This window comes from Atta colombica, unplaced genomic scaffold (genome assembly GCF_001594045.1).
Source record: "Atta colombica isolate Treedump-2 unplaced genomic scaffold, Acol1.0 scaffold155, whole genome shotgun sequence".
Taxonomy (NCBI): Eukaryota; Metazoa; Arthropoda; class Insecta; order Hymenoptera; family Formicidae; genus Atta; species Atta colombica.
Window position 1 is genome coordinate 1729287 of NW_017259245.1, and position 21919 is coordinate 1751205.

At 32.6% G+C, this 21919-nt stretch overlaps 2 protein-coding genes across 3 annotated transcripts; one reads left to right on the plus strand and one right to left on the minus strand.

Moving 5' to 3' along the window:
• Nucleotides 1–4865: 4865 nt before the first annotated feature.
• Nucleotides 4866–6253, plus strand: LOC108685658 (39S ribosomal protein L41, mitochondrial). 2 transcript variants are annotated; one of them, XM_018190551.1, is made up of 3 exons: nucleotides 4866–4943; nucleotides 5504–5687; nucleotides 5899–6253. In XM_018190551.1, the coding sequence occupies exons 2-3, from the start codon at nucleotides 5528–5530 to the stop codon at nucleotides 6234–6236; spliced, it is 498 nt and encodes a 165-aa protein (XP_018046040.1). In that variant the 5' UTR covers nucleotides 4866–4943; nucleotides 5504–5527; the 3' UTR covers nucleotides 6237–6253. The 2 variants fall into 2 exon arrangements, with proteins under 2 accessions (XP_018046040.1, XP_018046041.1); XM_018190552.1 differs by lacking the exon at nucleotides 4866–4943 and adding an exon at nucleotides 4967–5041.
• Nucleotides 6254–8534: 2281 nt separating this feature from the next.
• LOC108685611 (MAP/microtubule affinity-regulating kinase 4-like) lies at nucleotides 8535–15320 on the minus strand. The gene is made up of 10 exons (XM_018190484.1): nucleotides 14998–15320; nucleotides 13391–13583; nucleotides 13157–13303; nucleotides 12389–12709; nucleotides 12186–12309; nucleotides 11895–12106; nucleotides 11551–11696; nucleotides 10225–10769; nucleotides 9723–10144; nucleotides 8535–8829 (listed from the first exon to the last, which is right to left on the minus strand). The coding sequence occupies exons 2-10, from the start codon at nucleotides 13514–13516 to the stop codon at nucleotides 8710–8712; spliced, it is 2163 nt and encodes a 720-aa protein (XP_018045973.1). The 5' UTR covers nucleotides 13517–13583; nucleotides 14998–15320; the 3' UTR covers nucleotides 8535–8709.
• Nucleotides 15321–21919: the final 6599 nt, after the last annotated feature.

Below are 21919 nucleotides of genomic sequence, written 5' to 3' on the forward strand. Positions count from 1 at the left end.
ATATAATTATTTTAGAGAATATATAATTGTTTTATATCTAATTAAATAATGAATACAAAATTCGATGTTTACAAAAATTATATTTTTAAAATTGCCTGATTATTTTTCAGCAAACTGTAGGCGTTTATGTAACAATTATTTTTTAAAATAATGATTTATTTTTACTGTTTTAATTTGGATTTTAATTTCTTTGTTACAGAATCATCGTAGCGACGTTGCTGATATAACTCCGCTGTTGCGCATCGGATTGGTAAGTGATAAATTAACGTTTTTATTGAGGTAACGGATGTATGTTAATTTTATTAATTATTATGTATCTATAGATGCATATGCATCAATTTATTAAAAATACATGAAAAAACTGTATGTATAGCATTATATGTATTCCATATACATCCGTTCCATTGCCTTAAAATGGATAAGTAATAACAGATTGGAATAAACTTAATCCTAGATATCTCTTTATTAAATGGAATTTATTGTATATGCACTGTGTGAAATTTATAATGTCACGTTACGCCAACTCAGTAAATAATTTTTTATGCATGAATATATATAAATATGTATAAATATGTATAAATATATATAAATATCCACAAACATATGTATAATCATATATGAAATATGTCCATATATGTTCATATGTTCATCCCTCTTTTTTTTGTAAAATTATTTTTTAGTGTGCTAGAAATAATAATAATAATAATAATGTAACATTAAATATAATTAAAAGAGGGTAAATTAATTCTTTAATTATTTTTAATGTTTTCACATTACTCTTATTATTTCTATTACACTAAAAAATAATTCTACAAAAGAAAAAGAGATGTATGTATCGTATTTCGTATATGATTATATGTTTATGAATATTTATGTATGGTTATACATATTTATACATATTCATGCATGAAAAATTTTTTACCGAAGCACTTTGAATTATTTCTAATTATTATTAAATTTAACTCAAATTTTGTGTACTAATTGTAAATTCATACGTATTAATGTGAACGCTTTGTTATTAAGTAATTTAATCTCAAAAGTATAATAAAAATAGGTTCTTTCGCTGGTCTTTTTTATATTAAAGTAATCTTGGAAATTAAAACGAAAAAGAATAAAATATTCGTATTTTTGAAATATATGAAATACGGGAAATTAAAAAAATATGAAATAATAATTAGATATAAAATAATAATTAGAGTATACGAAATTATTGTTTATGGATACCATTATATAGAAAGTGTTTATTACACACACAGTTAATAAATATTGTTTTATTATCTTTCCTATCTATCCTATCCTCAAATATTCAGGATTAAGTTTTACACAAAACGTTTGGTACAGAAAAGCAATATCTATATACACATATAATATGAAATGTTTTTTAAGAAATTACTTGTATTTGTGTTTCACATTTATTCATACATATATTACTAATGAAATAATAACAAAAATTTTAATATAAAACATATAATTTATTAATTTCGTTTTTTTTTATAAAAGACATTTTATGGTTAATAATTATTATTTTATTTCAATGCACTGACATTACCTAATCTTTTATAATTTATCCATATATAGTAACTGGATTTTATACTAGTTAAAGTAGTAACATGATGTAAGATCCAAAATATATATTTTACCAAGAAATAGAAGAATTTTTATCTCAAATGAAATAATTATTTCAAAATCGCGTTCAGAATTTTGCAACTTAAAATATGTAATATTAAAATAATAAATTATACAAAAATAATTCTATTAATTTGCAAAATAAAGAGATATGTTGATGCGAGAGAAAATTATTCCTTCTGGATCTTACATCATTCATCTAAATTTCTCATACTTTGAAATGAGATTCAGTAAAAAATCGTTCGATTCATTAAAAAATACGTATATAGATCTTGAATTTTATTGGATAATAATTGATTTAATCATTTTCAGTTTATTTTTAAATTAAAGTTTTGTTCTATTTTATATAGTAATGTTTATATTAAAAAATGTAATCTAGTTTAATATTCGAGACTTTTGAAATAAAAACGTTATTGATTTAAAGATTTTTTAAATTTAGATTTATTTTTAGCCGAATATTTATATTTTTAATTTAGAATAAACGCGACATTTCTTCGTTGTATATTAATGGAATTATTATTATTGTTATTATTATTGATAATCATTCATATTACAATTTAGTCAAATTCATTGATATAATGGCCCGTTCGCGACGCGTTCGTGTTTCGCGCATCGTACAAAAGCGTAACATCTTACTCTTATTGCCGGTAATGTTAGTCAGCAACAGTCGGCAGCAAAAAGGAGTATTTCTCCTTGTTGTCAATTTCTGGTACATGAAGCCAGAATAGCCAAGAGCAACGAAGTGAGTTTAATTTGACCAGAAGAAAGAAGAGTATTAAGAATATACGAAGTAGATAATGTGTAACATCAATTTAAATTTTTAAAAGAGACACGTACACTGAGAAAAAAAATTTGTTTAATTAAATTTACATTTAGTTATTTGCAGATTTGATTATTTTATTAAATTTTATTTAATCGAATTTAACTATAGTCTGCTTAACGAACTGTTCAATACTAAGCAGACTACGATTAAATTCAATTAAATAAAATTTGTTGAATTAACCAAATCTGCAAACATTAACCAAATCTGCAATTACATGTGTGTAGTTAGTTGAATGAATTTTTTTTCTCAATGTAAAGATAAACTAAATATTCGGGAGGGTAACTTGCTCGCAAATTGCGAGTTCTTATATTTTTTTTGAAATATTGATTATTTAAAATACAAAAATAACCAATAAACAACAAGGCTAATGAGAGTCAGTGCAGATAATCAAGCGCAAATTTTATAAATGTTTTTTAAGCTACAAAACTGCGTTTGATTATGTGCTGACTGTCATTAGCCTTGTTATTGATTAATTTTTTTTGATTTTTTAAAGATTGAAAGCCCTGTTTTAATAATTACTGTATTACTTATTATTATTATGATCGCGATTAGGTCATCCCGTTGAATTCATCTGCATGCGACAGGAGATGAATGAGAAAATGGGTTAGGCGTTAGCTGCATTCAGCAGAGAAAGCAGCTTTGCAACTGTTATAAAATTCTTCAATATGATTGGTTTATACATTTAAATCCATAAGGAACCAAAGTAAGAACTAATCGTATTAAAGAATTTTTTACAATTGAAAAACTACTTTCTCTGATGAATGCAGCCTACATACATTAACGTATTACATATATTCGGTGTTATTGCATATTTATGAAGTAGGTAATGTAGGTAGGAATACACGGGTGGAGATAGGGCTACCCGAATAGGCATAAATAAATAAAAATACAGGTAGATAGGACAATAAGTATGGATAGGTAGGGATAAACATAACCATTTTAAATTAAGAAATTAAATTATTACAAATTAAATAACTTTCGATCAGGTAATTAAATTTTATTTAAAAATAAAAAAATATATGTAATTAAACTAAAAAATATCACATAATAAATCTAAACAATAAACTATATAATACGTAGGTATAGGAATAGACATCATCTGTACTTGATAATTGGAAAGGAGGGATTAAAAATTAAATAAAATTTTAAATTAATTTTAAATTTTATTTAATTATCAGCGTCCCGTTCCAGTTCAAATATGAAAATAAGCCAAATTAATTTTAAATTTCATTGCCTTTTCAGCTCTCATGAAATTAAACTTTTTTGTAAAATTCTATACACGTACAAATTATGTAACGTATTAATATCATAATGTATAACGTATTAATATTGTAATTAATTTCGTAATTAATTTTATGTGTATATAAATGTATGTATGATAATATTATGTGATATAGAATTTATGTAAACTATATCCAGATAAATGTATTAGATTTATTATATATTTATTTTTGTAATTTGCACAATAATTACTAATAAATTATATATTTATCGGAATATATATATATATATTCCGGAATATATATATATATTCATACAAATAGCATTTATCTTGTAGTAAATCAAATTTTTTGTTCCTTTATTGATGTAAATTATTCGAAATTGATGAAACATATGATAACAAAAATTGTTTATTGATTTAACAAGTTTAACAAATATGTTTAATATTGAAACTTTTTTTAATTTGTATTTTATTTTAAATATCAAAAAGTCATTAATAATTTTGAGTGATTTCTAATTAAAAATTTGATGTTTAGAATAATCGTTAATTTTTCTTCGTATTTATAATAGTATACATATTTATTAAATAAGTCATAGATTGGAGCTTTGACTGAAGCAATAGTTAAATATTAACTTTTTGCTTGTTTTTTGACATTTACATTTTTAACATTACAGAAATATAACTTAGTATATTTTAATGATTAATTTATTATATACAAAGACTCATCGCCATCCCTCGCGTCAGATGGATACTAGTGAATGTGTGGTTTACCGATGGAAAATCGTAATTATTTTCATCATGGAGAGTTATTCTTCATCGCTTTCTGTAAAATCCATTCGCAAAGTCTAGTTTAGATGTTCCGTTGGAGATTCTTGTATAAGATCGGAATTAATCCCGGGTTTTCTCGTCAGTTCCTCGAAGTAATAATTTTATCAATGATTCAGTAATGATTGCTACATATTTTAAAGTTAAGTTGCGAAATTAATTCAGTGGTATATTTTAGGTTACACCTACAAAGAAATAATTGTTTAGATACTTATGCCGTCAGTCGAGAATATTGATAGTTAATATTATATATATATATAATATTTTAATAATCGATAATCGATTATTTAATTTGGTATCTTGCAAACTTATCCAAGGAGTTTTTTGATAGAGGATTACCAATGCATGATATTGATGCATTTGTCGCATGTAAATAATAGTAATGGCGTAGAATGAGAGTGAATGCTCCTGCTTGATCTTAGTTGATTTATCAATACAAATTATAGAGTGAGTTTCTTTATTTTACGATGATATTCTGAATTTTAAAATTTCATAGTAAGCAAATACGACGTTTTAACATCAATCAGTGTTTTCCATTTGATGACGTAAGTCACGTTCTGTTTTTGTTACTCGGTCATGGAATACTAAGAAAAATAGATTTGTGTCAATTTGTTGACTAAATGGAAAGTCTATCTATTCCATCCATTATCTCCGATACATGTCATGATTTATTGTAAGAGATTTTTGGAGTTAATCCCATCGGTTAGTGGATTCTGTGCTTTTGTGTTACACCTGTTTTGGAGGTTATACGACACCTTTTTAGAATTCTGAATACATTATGTTATAATTTTTCTGATTATTCGCCATATGATTGTAAATAATTCTGACTTTATCCCAGTGCTTTGTCTTGATGATTTCAAAGATGCCTTCTTAGCCCTTTACTGCCGAGTTGTAGTTGCAATCGTATATAGGTTATGTTTAACATAATCCTTGCATTGCAAATATTATATTATTATATAGGTTCCTTATAAGGTCATAATTCGAATCATATTTAAATTTCTTTTTAGTTTTCTAACTAGCACAACTCGACAATGTCGTCTTCATTTATGATATTACGACGCAGTATTGCGACTTCCTGTGTTTGTAATGGAAAGCGGAATTTTCGCAAGTTCTTATTATACGGTAAACGTGGTAGTCGCAACTTCAAACAACAACAAGCAAAAAATCCAGATCCTGACATACCAGTAGATAGTAAGTTGTTAGTTTCAACATGTAACATTTTGGAGTAGTACATTATCTTGATAAAGGTCAATATAATCTGATTTTATTTGTATAAAATATATTTCCTATATATCATAAATAAACGAGTAAAAGAATTATAAGTGATGTAGAGAAAGATTAGTTTATAAAAAAATTGGGAATATTGTATAATTTATTAATAAGTTACTATAATAAATTACAGAAAGAGGTGTAAGGGATACTGGATACAAAGTTCGTAGTAACTTTGTTAATGTGCCAGAGATGATTCCTGAATTAATTGTTCCTTCATTAGAAGGTTTCACATTGAAACCATATGTATCATATAAAGTAAAAGAAATTACAGAGCCTGAATTCACTGCTCAAGATTTGTTTGATGTAGTATATTCTAAAAAGATAAAAGAAGACTTTGCAAGTAGTCAGTTGGATGAGAACGGACAGCCTTTAAATCCTAGTGAATATGAAAAGCTCACACCACAGCAAGCCAAGGAGCAAGCTGAAAAAACGGGCTGTGATCTTTTTTCTGAAAAGAAACCATTGTAAGTTCTGCTAGATTTTTTAATTTATAACACTAATGTAAATATAATTTCTTCTATGGATATGTATTGTGTCAAAATAAAGAAAACTTCTCATGCTCAAAACACATTTGGATCTCAATCTGTATATGTTTTATTTAGAACTCGCATGTATACATATGTCGATAATTTTGCAATTTACAAAAAGTAACTACTTACTATCGTATATGACTGTTGAAGTGATAGTATGTGCGCACTTTGCTAAGAACATGAAAAACGAAATTTATTACATTGTATATATGTGTATAAGCAACCATTTTTCAGGTCAGTTTCTTTCTTTATTGTTTTTTTCTTTGTGACAAATTGTCTGTAATGGCAGTCAGTGTTTGATAGCAAATAATTACTTCCGCAAAACGGATTGTAGTCTTTATTTTTAAACAGATTACATATTTCTAAAACGATAGCTTACATATAAAACAAGTAGTATCACATGTAATTGTCGCAGAATCTTCCATCGAAATCGTATAGTTATTTTGATAGACAGGTGAAATTAATTTATTGCTACCAAACTTCGTACTGGATTTCTATTTTACGCAATCCAAAGAGTTATGTGAGTCCAGAAAAGACAGGCAGAAGAAGAATTCGCAACAATGTCGAAATTGATTTTCAATTCCTGAGATTCATAGATATCCTTGCATTGATGTCCGTTTGCAGATTTGTGGATTTCGTTTGCGATTAGGCTAACTTAACAGTTATGTCTCACTTATTAAAAGATTTTTGAGCGAAGTTTGATTGTTTCCTGTCGGGTAAAAAATGGCGAAAAATTTGAATAGTAAAGTCGTTGTCAGAGTTGTGCGCGGCCGGTATTGCTTGCTACTGACTAGATCACTAGATTCTAATAATATATGTATGTATATGTATATTGTTTTTAAAGTGCTGTATTCATATCAAATGTACAAACGGCTTCGTAATTATTATTGTTTCTCGTCAATCTCTCCTAATTAATTATAATTATGCAAGAAGCTCATAAAACAGAGCTATCGAAATAGAAGATATTCTGTTTAGACGAAATCATATTTAGAGAATATCAGTGAATAATTCATGAAAGATACTCGTATAAAAGTGCAGCTGTTAATATAGTGGCTATAAACGTTTCTAGAAAGAGATAACATATACAAAATGCAATCAACTTATGCTTATGTAGGAAATGATCATAGTAAATAATTTATTTAAACATCTTTACAGAATGCAGCACTTCTGACACATTAACTACTATTTACCGCTAATATTATTGTTGTTCGTTATTATTTTCTCTATTTTCTATGGTCACCATTGTGAAGAGTGGAAGAGGAAAACATCTCTAATTTTCTACAATGGAACGTTCATTGAAAAAACATAACGAACAAGTTCTTTTTAACCCGTGTCGTGTTTCCACTCTTCAATTAAATTAATGGAAAAGCGAAAATGGCATAATACTTGAAGCTCCGCTATCAAAAGAACTTTAATCCTATTTCAGTCGCTGTTATTCTTTATCGTCAATTTTTGTTTTTTTTTTCTTATTCTTTTTTGTCTTATTCTATAACGTATTTATAATATCTCGTCAACAACTTGAGCTTTCGCATTTCTCTCACTCATTGGCAGTACAGAATTATATCCTCTAAGGATTTATATCGCATAAATTCGTAATATTCTGTTATTCATTTTATACATATGAGCGGTTATGAAAATGAACGAGCTCAAAGCCATCTAAGTCTATCTGAATCCGTCAATTAAAAATCCCACAGTTAACGATACTTAAAAAACCCACACAGTTCTCTATCTCTCTCCTTCTTTTTCCCCTTCATACTCTCAAGCGGAGTTTGTAAAGCAAGTCATATGCCATTTGCTCTTCAATTAAACTCGATTGGTGTTTTAGTTTGTTAATTATCAGTCTATGATATAATTGGATATTTGACTGGTAGAATCAGTCATTTTAATAAGGCAGGTACACGTGTTACTGCATGATAAAGATTCCTCTGCATGAGAATTCTTTTTTTTTGGGACATATATGTATCCTGTGTATACTCATGCAGATGTACAACATTGACAAGTATATTTTTGTGAAATAGAGCACAATAGTGAATGATTTGTATAGAATATTGTACGCAATTTTTAGCGCGTTAACCAAATCTTCGAGTATCAATGTGACAGACCAATATAAATACAAATTTGTAAATCTTTGGCATTCAGTAACATGTACCATACATCTAATCGGAGATCTTGAGTATGTAAAGATATATAATTATTATAGATGAGTGAATAAATTCTTACGTTAATAAATTCTTCGTATACTTTAGCGTTTCTCTATCAAATGCAAAATGATATGCAACTATGTATGTTAATAAAAGTTAACGTGGAAAGACTAGGGAGGGAACACTGCTGAAATTTGATATAATAATTCAGCTGACTTTTCATACGCAAGATCTCGAGGCATTACTAATAATTAACGATAGGGCAGAAATTTATTCCATTGGATCCCCTACATTCTCGAAGATCGTTGAATGTGGATTGCTGGTGGCGGGCCACAAGAAACCACCTACACTGCCAGGTGGTAAGTAAGATGCACCTCCACTAAGACCCACCTAATGTTTCATATTGTATCAATTATTTAATATTTAGCATAAATAATTAATTTCTTTTTTATATTTTTATATCTATATGCATGTATTCTTGGAGAAAATATGTGCCAAACAAAATATGGAAGCATTGTGGGAGATGTAGACACTTCAATTTTGTAATGAAATATTTTTTATGGATATTATATATATGTGTGTATATAAATGTATATATAAATATATTTGTATATAAAAAAATATGCACGATTACTTGATTATAGTGTGAAAATGTAAATATATAAAAATTTGAATTTTTATTTTATTAAGATATAATACTGTAAGAATATTTATCATATTGCATATACAAATTAAATCAACCGTATGATTGTACAGTAATATCGTCTAATTTTTTTCATATTGAATGTTTCCAATTTGAAGTGCGTTATAAATTTGAATTGCTAACAAGATGGTATATGATCTTATATCAAGGATTCATGCACAGTAAGGCAAATTAGAATAAAAGATAACTGCCAAATTAAAGAAAAATAATCATTTATTTGCATTTAACATAAATAATTGTGCTAATAAATCGCAGGTACTAAATAACATTGTAGGTACTAAATAACATTATGTACATTAGCTCACTATTGCAAATGTGGAAAGCATTTACAATAATGCCAAGACACTCTCAATAAAAAAAAAATCTTATCTTCTATATTGAGTGAACTATGTACAAGGGTTTCCAGTTTCATTTTTCTACAGTGTCATTTTCTACAATGTCGATTAATTTACTTCCTCCAAATAGAGAGTGTCAAAATCACAGTCCAATTGTAAAAAGCGCTCCAATAACTGTACATATCGCTTCATTCATACGTTTGCCTGATCTATCTATTTTTCGGTAACTTTTTTTATGAATTTACCTGCTGGCTCCATATAAGCGACCTCTCTGCCAACTGGCAATCCGCTGCCAAGCGGGACGGTAGACTCTTCCACCTCTCCTCGTCTCGCTTTCTATCTCTATCGAAGTCTCTGTCGACGTGTCCTTGAGAGAGAGGCGGCAAAATCTGTGTACGTTGTGCCAGCTTGTAGCTGTCTTGCCTCGGTACGTGATCGGCACGTCTACTGGTGCTGCCGGCGGTGGAAACTGGGATCGGGGTCGGACTACCGCCGCCCCTGTGCCGGTGATATAAATTACGCTTTTGCTGCAGCATACGTTGCTGCACTAGAAGCTGCAGCTGTGTGCCCGAGTCGCCGCGTATCTTAAATTGCTGTTGATTATCGGGCGGTGTGGACGGTGGTCTAAGATGGACTAAATCCAGATGACCTCGAGCTTTTCCCGAATCTGAAAACGATTAAATTATAGCATTATCGTAAATCATGAAGTTACGAACGTTGCCAAACAAATAAACAGATGTGACGCACCTTGAATACTTCTCTGCTTGGATGGTCTATCGCTGACACCTTGCTGACAGAATAATAATCTAGGTCCACCATCGGACGCTCTTCGTCCCTGAGAGACTCGGGATATTCGACCAGCGATTGGGGATGGACTCTTGGGTGGCGGTGGCGTGCAAGATGGTAAGCTGCTCGTGAAACAATTCGTTCCTGTATAATCTGGCGGACAGCCAGAATCGAAGCTAGATTCGAAGAGTTCCGATGACGAGCTACCGCTGCCGCCCGCCATAAACAGAGTTGTTCGACTGGGTGGATCAATAGGATCCATAAGCGGGTTATCAAAATGATGTTGATAATCACTTAATCTTCGATTGACTATCTGACTGTCAATTCGTTGACTGATATCATGATCTAGGCCTAATCTATGCTCTTCAAGTTTGATCTGCGCTTCGCGCAATTCGTCTCCGCTTGGACCTTCTTCTAAATCTCCTTCAGCACTGCAACAACCTTCATCGGTTGAAGAACTCGTCGAGCTGAATCTTTTTCCCCCTCTGTTGCTATCTTCTCTTCCTCTGAAACAAGAAAGAAATTTTTGTCTCATTAACATTTGAAATAAATATTTGTTCTGCCATTATGGCTTTTTTGCGGTGACTGCGGACAGTTGCTTTATGTAGCAATAGATTCAAAAAGTATTAATCAAGTATTCTCATCATTTCATCTTTTAGCATTAGTCTGCTGTTAAATTGTAAAAAATATTGTAAATTAATCTTGTGCCCTTCTTACGAGTTTCGTATTGATATGTTATTTGTTCAACTATTTATTATTAGTAACATAAAATTATTATAAAATATAAAATATATTTGCAGGGTAGTAGATTTTGTCAATCAAAATTAATCATGTTGTGATTAATGCGAAAAATGAAATCATAAATGATATAAACATTTGTTCAAATAATAATGTGTTTTTTATTCATAATAAACCAAGTAAATTAAAATCAATTAAAATTATGGATAAATATATATTTAGGGTAAAATAGGTTGAAAAATTAGGATTTAGGGTAAAAGAAAGAAATAAGAAAATGAAATGAGGAGTTACCAAAAATAAAGCGACAGCAATGTGCTTCCAATCCAACCTGTCCTGACAAAATCTTCAATATGTGCGTCACCCATCAATAAAGTTCAACGTCCCACTAAGCTATCGCTGTAAATAAAAATTGTTTGCATTAAGGCATTGTTCTTCCGATAATTTTTCGACTGGCAGGATTGGAAGTTACTAAATTGAAATCGTATTTAAAATTAACTCCTTAAAAGAAAATACACGTGATGGTGCTTATTGTTAGTAATGTATGTCTACCTTGATTTAAATTTATCTTCTTTTGTTCTTGCCACTGTGGACCAGCAGGCATTATTAATGGTACTGCTAACTCGATGTTGTTTCAACCTTTCCAGCAGTAAGAAATAAATAGCAGCGTGATGGTCATAGCTGCTATTTCGTAAGGACTGTTAAAAGATAACATTCGTGTTTACATAATACAATAAAAAATATATCGAAATGATGTGTGTATAGTTTGTAAAAATCTTCTGTTTAGGACAATGCCAAAATTTTTTTTCTGAATATATATATATATCATATAAATATTACATGTATATATATTCCTAATTTAATGTAAGACAACAATGAAAAAAATATTTTCTTACCTCTCTCGTGCGACTAATGTCTATTCCTAAACTGTGCATGAGTCGAAGTATTTGTTCATTTGGTTCCTGAATGGATGACGATGGCCGCGTTACAATCACTGAACAAATGCTATCTGCTGTCCCCGCCATCCAGCGGTGCCTCTTGATTTGTGGAATGGTGTATCGTTTGGAAGGCTCCAGCACTAACATCTTACGTATTAGGCTTTCGCAATCTGTAACACGAATTTTGATATGTAAATGCGACGCAAATACTAAACACAGAATATGTATACAGATTTTGTATATAATCACCTGTGCTCATAAAGTAAGGAATTCTAAATCTGCCGCTTAGCACACGATCTCTTAATGACTGAAGAGTTGATCCATCGAAGGGCAGTGCACCGCACACTAATACGTACAATACAACGCCCAGGCTCTACAAGAACAAATTATTTATTTCGAATCAATTCTTTTAACTGTCTTGAATTTTTATTACATCATTATGCGAAACTTACCCATACGTCGATTTCCGGTCCGGCATAATGTTTCCCACGAAAGACCTCGGGAGCAGCATAGGGAGGACTACCACACCACGTACTCAATCGTTCCCCCGGGGCAAATCTGTTACTGAAGCCGAAATCGGCAATTTTCACATTCATCTGAGCATCGAGAAGTAAGTTCTCCGCTTTCAGATCACGATGTGCCACACCCGTCACATGGCAGTACTCGACTGCGGAGAGTATTTGAGCGAATGTCGCACGTGCCCTGGGTTCTCCCATTCTTCCATATCGCGCTATGTAGTCGAAAATCTCACCTTTGCTCGCGTACTCGCACACCTACAATAGCGAATAATGCATTTTATTTGACAAGAAGAGAGAACGAAATGGTTACAATTTTTCAATGGTTGTAATAATATTCTCTAAATTCTTTGGAGCGAAATCTCACTTTAAAGAATAAAAATTAACAATTTTGAAAAGCGTAACTCAATTTTCAATCTTTAGTGAGATCTTTGGTAAGATTTCACTCTTCAGAGTGAGATTTACTCTAAAAATTTGAGAGAGTACTCTCTTTTGAAATTTTCACGGATATTTTCTTCAAAGAAACTATGCGGTTTGTGGATTATCTTCGTGTCTTGATCATTAAATTCTAATGTTAAATACTCCATGTGAATATTTCACCAGAACGAGAAGCCTGATACTCAGTATAATATTCACGAAACATTAGCATTTAATATGTCAAGACACGGAGATAGTCCACAAATTGTCTTTGAATTTTATGCTTACCATGTAAATCATGTTCTTCGTCTCCATAACTTGATATAATTTGACGATATGAGGATGTTCCAGCTGCTTCATAATTTCAACCTCTCTATAAACTTTCTCTAGATTAGTAGGATCTAATTGGGTTTTGTCGATTATCTTAATAGCCACCTAGAAAAGAATAACGTATAGCAATAATAGCAATTTCTTTTTTTTTTTCAAATAACGTCACTTAAAAAAATATTAGAAAGCGCGTACCTCTGTTTTTGTAATTCGATGTCTAGCCAGTTTTACTACGGCAAAGTTACCTTTGCCGATCGTGCCTTCGATGTCGTAAAATCCGACGCGAATTTGCTTTTTACCCTGTGTCGATCCAGTATCCATGTTTAAATATCTCGTTCAACTTACACGCTCTTATGAATTAATTCTTCCCACCAATTTCTTCGCTAATCTATAACAATAGGAGCGCACGGCTTTAAAAGAGAAGCACTTCTACTTTCTAATAGTTTCATAAAATTTTCAGATGTAAAATGGCTTCGGATAAAATAAGAAGCGTATTATTAAAATTTTTGTACATTAAACTTTAAAAATCATTACGGGAACAACAGTAGACACTACATTGTGTTATGGCACACCCAACCCGATTCGATTACTTATAAAATTATTAAATTTCATAAAATTATTAAAAATAAATATATTATGAAAATTCAAAAATAAATATATTATTAAAAAAATTATTTTCAATCAAAACATCATCAAGACATTAAAAAATATAATGATACAAAGAAAATGTATATATATCTTTATTAATTAAAAAAGTTATAAGTAGTAGTAAAGAATTGGAAAAGGGAAGCTAAGTAGGCATGTCATATCGAAAAATGACGTTTATGATAAGAATTAAGAATAAAAATGATGAGACTAAGAAATTGTAATAAAATAACAAAAGTGTGTTCAATAACGATGTATCTATTGTTGGAGAGTCATAAAATGTGAAAACCGAAATGTAATCGTTCATATAGAAATTCTTTCGAGAAGCTTGTTACTCATGTCATCATTTGTGCAACTTTTAATAGCCGGTCTTTCACCAAGCTTTCATCACTACCGTTTGAATCGTCGATTTTTGTCCACGACCCTTTATGACTTTCCGCTCGTGCATTGTAGAGCTTTTTTTTATGTATTTGTGTCTGTGCAAGCAATTATACGCAGGCGCAGGCTTCGATGAAAATTCATAAAGACCCACTTCGAAAAGTCGGATCTGACGGATCGGATTTTTGCGAGCCATAATTGCTTTCGTTGTCGCGCGCGACTTTTTTACGCAAATATCATATCTTCTGCTTCACTCTCGAGGTATCTCGGACGATATCGGCGAACGCGCGTCTAACTTATGATAATTACTTATCATGCGTATACCACTGACGCGAGTTGGCAAGGCCGCCGAAGGCGATGCGATGTATCCCGGAAGAAAAGACATCGCCGATAAAAAAAAAAGGAGAAAAACACAAAAGCGAATGTGTGCGAAAAAAAGAAAACGAGACCGACGGACGATTTCAAGGAGAGCGCCTCATGTCAAGGATTCGCCGCGAGTCCCGATAGAGTACAAAGTCTCGCCCGCAACAAGTACAACAGAAATCTTCGGCTGACGTCACGGATCGACAACGACCTCCTACTCATCGAGAGAGACACCGCCGATCGATCGCCGTCGATACTCCTCGATAGGGAGAACTCCGCGCGGTCGGACGAGGTCGCCGACGTTAGGACGCGGACGCGAAATCCCGTTCGGAGTACCGCGCTGATCTCTTAGAGTCGGGGGGATGTATACGCGATATCGAGAGATGGACTTCCCTTCTCCTGAGTCGCTCACCTACCTTGGCTCGGGAATTACCGGTGGGCCGCCTCGAGGATCCCCCGATGAGCGCGCGAAGCGAGACAGGCGGAATTGACAGCGACGAAGACGACGAAGAGACGGTAGTGACGGTACTCCAGAGGACCCATCGGTGAGAATGCGCCGGACGTCGTGGCGCGCGCGCCTCGCCAGATATCCGGAGAGATCCCTCAAACACAGGGATATTTGCAAGTGTCCCCTGTGAGTCCAGTGTCCACTGGTGTTCACCACCGCGAGCGGACGGAGCGTAAGCGGAGCGGTGCCTACGCGCGCGCGACTCAGCGTAGGAGCTCCGCACGGCGCGGCGGTTCGATAACGACTGACCGGCGGCCATGTTACCACCCCCCCGTGCGCTGCTCCGGCTCGGCGGCCGACGACGACGGTGTCGGCGCCCTCGGCCCTCGCCGCCCCCTCGTACACCGTACGGTCGCCCCGGCCATTCTTAGCGAACCATCCCTCTCTTCGCTTCCTCTCTCGATCTCTCTCGTCCCCTCTCGTTCCCACGACTCGTCTCCCTCCTCCCCTTCCTCTTCTCTTCTCTTCTCTTCTCTTCGCCCCCTCGCTCCCTACCCCACGCCCGCCACCCTCTGTCCTCCCGCTGCTCCCACGTAACCTACGTCGGTGCACCCGACGCCCACCACTACCGATTACTACCGTGAGCGCTCGCGCCCGTTATCTTCGACAATTGACGTCACGTACGTATACGTGCCCGGTGTGTCTGTCTCATCGTTAATTGCTCCTCGATGCAATTGTACGACGATGTAGCGACGCTCTGCGTCGGCACGTGACCGGTCCGAGTGCGCGCTGCGACTGTGGTCGACGCGCTCGGACATTTAAGTATGGAACAGCGAAATGGCAAGGGCGTATGTCGCCACTCTCTCCGATGACCTAAGTCCATTCGAGGACACTTTGCATAAAGTAGATTGCATAATACCGAGTGCCATGCCGCCTCGGTCGCCGCGTGTCGACTTTGTCGGGTTCACATCGGAGATCGAAAATCCCTCGGTATACGGTTGTCCGTTTATTTACCTTACAATTCACAGGGGAATAGTTGGAATTACGCTCGTGCGATTACGATCGTTTATTTAGCACGTCCACGAGTTTTCGCGACGAGAAACTCTTCCTCGTCAAAGCGAAAAAGTGGCCTCTTTTTCGAACAAGACGCGATATATTTCGGTGCGATGTTCTCGCATGACTACTAATCGCCGTTCTCGGCCTCACCGTTTGCTCTCGAGTGAGGTTCTTCTTCTCTTATTTATCTCGCCTCTTAAGAGGTCTTCGCATGATCGACGATTACTGTTGCTACTCAGCGGTATCGATAGTGAAACCTCGAGCGGCTGTCATTAAAACGTGAAAGTCAAAGAAATTCTGGAACACTCTCTAAATAATTTCTGTATTGTTCTAATTGTTGAATTATAGATTGTACCTATCATTTTTTTCGAAGCGATTTCGAAAGTTTTTACTAGTCGTGTTTACTGGGCGCAAAACGGACTAACAATTGATCGCAAGTCGGTTAAAAAGACGATCGTTAAAATACAAGTTAAAGCTTCGACCTTTTTCTATTTCTATATTTTATTTTAATTGACGAATTGTAAGTACATGTGCATTTACACTTACATAGCGGTTTTCTCAAGCCTTACACTGCAATTGAACGGATGTATTTATTTCACGCAAAACAGACCAATAAAAGATCGATCACAAGTCGGTTAAAGAGACGGTCGTTAAAATACAAGCTGGAGCTTCGGCCTTCTTCTATTTAACATATCGAATACCACGTCATTCATATACCGATGACGCACAATTTCATGAAAAATTCCTTTGCTGAAAGAAAAGTATTTTATATTTATGATTATATATTTGCATGGTAAAATAATGAGGAGATACATTTTTATTATTATGATAAATTGCTTAGTTTTTATTAGTAATAATAATTACATTTCTAATTTTATTTAAAAAATACACGGTTGACACCGAAAATGACTGTAAATTACAAATTAAATTATAGTAATTGCAACAATTTTTTTCATTCTTTTCATAAAACATTATGAATTCTGTTAATATTTTTTAATCTAAATTAATTTAAATTTAATTTTTTACATTAAAAAAGAATTACGATAGAAAACGTGTATTTTTCGAAGTCTTTCATGATAATAAGTGTCGTTCATATATATATAAAAAAAATATATATATATATATATATATATACGAATGACGTGGCAATCGACGTGATAATCATTCTCGACTCTAATACATATGTAGCTGAGAGACACAGGTACAACAGCTTGCGTATGTAAACGCAAGTTGCGTAGCTCTCGAGCAAAATCTTTTAGGTCCTATTAGATCACGGTCATATCTATCTGACATAAAATTTTAGACATGATCAGATGACATCAGAATCGATCGATTCTAGATTGATCGTGGCGCGCGCAAACGAAAATAAAATCGAAGGTACTGGAACACTCTTTGCATGTATAGTCGCGTGGTCATACACTCGCGCGTATTGATAGTGTCATAAATTCATATTGACGATACGCTGAGAATAACAACGATTTATGTGGGCGATTCATTATTTCTTCCGTAATCTACCGAATAAGACAAGGGTATTTCAAGGGCTGGAAAATGGACATGAATTCGATCGACATTATAATCCTCGGTACCGATGGTCGAATCCGTTGAGACTAGAGTTGCCATCTGAAAGAAAAGAATATATACTGTTAGAAATTTCATGAAAATTAATACACTTTTACACAATTTAAATTCAGTTCCATAAAATTACATTAAATTTAATGTATTTATAACAGAAAAGCATATTTGTGTATATAAACATAAAATTTAATGTATTTTTTATGAAATTTTATGAAATTAATATACTTTTCATAAAATTTTATGAAATTTAATGTACACGTTCATCATATGTAAGTAACTACTGTAATTTAATTTTAATCAGTTAAATCATTCATTATTTTTAATTTCGTTCATAATCACGAGCTTCATTTATAAATTTAAAAGCTTCATTTGTAAATTTAAAAAAACTTCATTTGTCAATTGTAAAGAAAGAATTTTTAACAGTGTACTTTTTTAAAAGACGAGAGAAGGTATAATATTTTGATGTATTTAAATGTAAATTTATTTAATAAAATAAAATTTCTGAAATGTAATTTTTATTACTTTTTCAAACTTTTATAATGGAATTTAATTCTAAAGAGTGACAGAACGACAATTAAGTTAATGTTGAAAAAAAGTGATTCAATTGTCAATTTTTACGAAATTTCGCTCTTTAAAGTTAGATTCCACTCTTCAAAGATTTTAAAGAGTATAATTCTTACTATGATAAAACAGAATTTTAGTCACAGTTCTTATTTTAACATTGTATAATTCTTAATAATATAATTTTATAAATATAAAATTCATGAGCAACAAAGGAGTTTTACGACTTCAAAAAGAGTACATGTATTCTTAAAAGAGACTGGTAATTCTAGCCGAGACCGAAATGGATGTTGCGATAGTACGAATACAAGCGTTGTTCGACGGAGCGAGACGGCCGTTTGCAGACGCACGCGTTGCCACATCATACGCGGCCGATTTTTCCCTTTTCATAACGCCGATTTCACCAGCGAGGATGTGACGTTTTGCATAAAAAGGTATAAGCGGGCTTAGGAGCAGCGTAAAGTTTCTCTCATCGACCTTCGAACCAGGAACGGCTTAATCAAATTCATTCGGGTCATATTCTACGAGGAGGATCAATATTTATAAGCGCGAGACTAAAGGCGTGGACACAGTTGTGGCAGAGTTTAGTGTTTCATTTGCGTTTATACACTTAATGAATATTTATTGAGAGGCGTAAATGCAATTATTGCGATTATTTACATTTTTCGCATGTATATTTAATTAAATAATCGGGGTTAACGTCGATAAAAAATTACAAGCGAACCATAAAGGTCGAGTGAACACTTAAGGCGGAGAGGAGGACGATTTATGCCCATTTTACCAAGATTAGATTAATCTTCGTTCAACTTACTCTTTCACTTTTTCTAATCTTTAGAACTAGACGAAGAGTAAGTTGAACTGAGATTAAAGTTAATCTATATATTGATGGAAATTGACACATTATACATGGATTAACAAGGCATTCCTCTTTTCGTCAATCCCTGAGTTGTTTCGTGGAAGATTGGTAATTCGTGACAGTCGCGCCAACAAATGATTCTTTCTGTTTGAACTAATTGACGTCAACGGACCTCTTCTCTCTCTTTTGTGACGTGCGTGTATGTACGCCGCGTGCGGATTCACGATGCACAAACACCGCAGAATGAATCGTCTGCTTTGAATATGCACAATATCTTTGATACAGTGTATTATTTCTTAGGAAACGCAAGGGCCATTCTGTACGTGTTCCGTTTCTTCAAGGATGATAATTAACTGCTCGGAACAAAGGATTGCACGAGGCATCGTTCCTCGTACGTTACTTAATGAGATATCGTATCAAGATGCGATCATGAATTACAGTCAGAGTCCGATTGACAATCAGAAATTCATGGCCCTTTGCAATACGTTATATCTTTCGAGAGTGTAAAATATAATCTGTCAAAAATGTAACTATTATTAAATGTAACTGTTATTAAAATGTACATACAGTTATAGGTTATTATTGGGATGTTTTTGTTTGTATTAAAAAAGGTGAATGTTTTTCCTAAAATATATTCATAAGTTTTCAAGTGACTGAATGCATTTCTTACTTCAAATAATTCCAAATCTGTTCCAAATTCTTACAAAAAGGATGTTCGTAAATTTTTGAATTAAGCATATATTTTTTATATAATTATTCTAAATAATAATTCCAAATAATCACAAATCTATCAAAAATAGTTATTAATAATTATTAAATAATTATTATAAAATATATTTACATTAAAATTATTAAATTATTAGGATCCTTAATAATAGGAAGTCTTAATAAATCGTTTATTGTTAGGATCCTTGTCTACATTATGTCTACTAATAAAAAAAATAAATATTTTTGCACGTTTTAAGTGATTATATAAACGTATTTTTTCTACGAGTATGATTATGCTAAATAATTCCAAATCTATATAGATCTTAAAAATATTTTTTTATATCGAACATTACCTGAATACGTCAGGATTATACTGTTATTTATTATTATTATTATAATATAAGCGCTCTTTTCCGCGATGTTACGTGATACGTGACATTAACGGAGTACGTTTTGCGTCTATCTCGTTAAATTCATAGATATTTTTCTCTGTTACAAATCGAATGTAACGCGATCGTGCGGAAGAATCGTTCGACTGTTTTAATGACTGATTGCTGAAATTATAGTGAGAGCGCGGAGGCGGAACGCAATATAGTGTAGCGATCAACGACTGTCTACGAAATCGAACAAAATTGCGCATGTGAATATCGTGCTCGGTTTCAAATGGTTCTCATTGCGTAATTATTTTTTATTATTACAAACATGCGTAAAAAATAATGTGATTTATTGATAATCATTTAATTACAATTTTTTATTCTAATTGAAAAGTATTTTGTACTCCTCGTGTATTTTAAAGATTATCTATATTCCGGATTACGAGAAGCAAGGTAATGAAGAATTATTGTGAATAAATAATTCTTGCAATTCATTCATTAGCAGTAATACTAATGGTTATCTCAAACCAAACGAATTTTGTCCGAAGCATAATTATTTAACCCCTTTAATGAAATAATTGCGCTAAATAATTGCTTGGAACAGATGCGCGTTGTAGGTTGCCTTCGGACCCTCTTTCTATCGACCAGTTCAGTGGAACGGTTCAAAGATTAAGGCTAATTGATGACGATCATGTCTGGTTTTAATCGGTGCCCCTACACATAATTTCTTCTTCTCTTTTTTTTTAGAAAACTGACGTCAATCGCAGGCGTTTTTGTCAGGCAATGCCTTCAAATACGTCGACACTGTAAATTTTGCGTTGTATCTCCTATATTTTATTTTTTTTTATAAAAGAGAACCGATTTTTACAAACACGCAATAAAACACTATTTCTAGACGACATATCCCTAAGATAAGTTTCGCCGATATCGGTTACTTCAGAAGTTCTTCCTAGTTGAATCTCAGTTGTACCCTAGTTTGCCCTTCTAATCGTTTAGTGAAATAAATAATATATTTCGAAATACATTTTTTTTTAAGAATTTCGAAAATTCTATTTGCAAATACATCGCATAATTTTCGAGGATTTAGAACATCGATCCGCCTTTCTCGGAAAGCAACTGAAGTTAAACGTTCTCTATATATCTTTCAAAGCTTTCTTTACTCGTGGAATTTCTATTGAATACAATATAATACATTATTTTAAATTTCTCTTATGTATAAAAAATTTATGCCAATATTGTACAATTTTTCCTAAACCTTATAATATCAGCGACAAATTACTTCATAACCGAGATTTTTAAATATATTGAATATGTATTATATTGCGTTCCTTGACTCACCTTGACTCAATATTTTATTCTGCGACAAAAAATAATGTTATTAGTTATTATCAAATGAGAATAATGATTTTGACATAATGATATAATTTATTTATGGAAATTTGTTCCTATTTAAAAGTAAAGATATTTGTATCTTCGATACAACTTAAAATAACCATGTATTTATTAAGTTTGACGTCATGAGATATTTGAATCGATCATAAAAAAAACGCGTCGTGAAAGAAACATCAAAAAATATATATTAAAAAATTAATAATTCTCCAATAAATGTGTAATGTCATATCTGAGAATAAAGCGGTAATTAATATCTGCCACACACTGTTTCCAATTATTTTTATAATGTAAAAAGACAAGGAAGACTTTTTTAATTCTAATAATGATTTTCTCTTTCGACACGTGTCCTCGATGCGACGGGTTCTCAG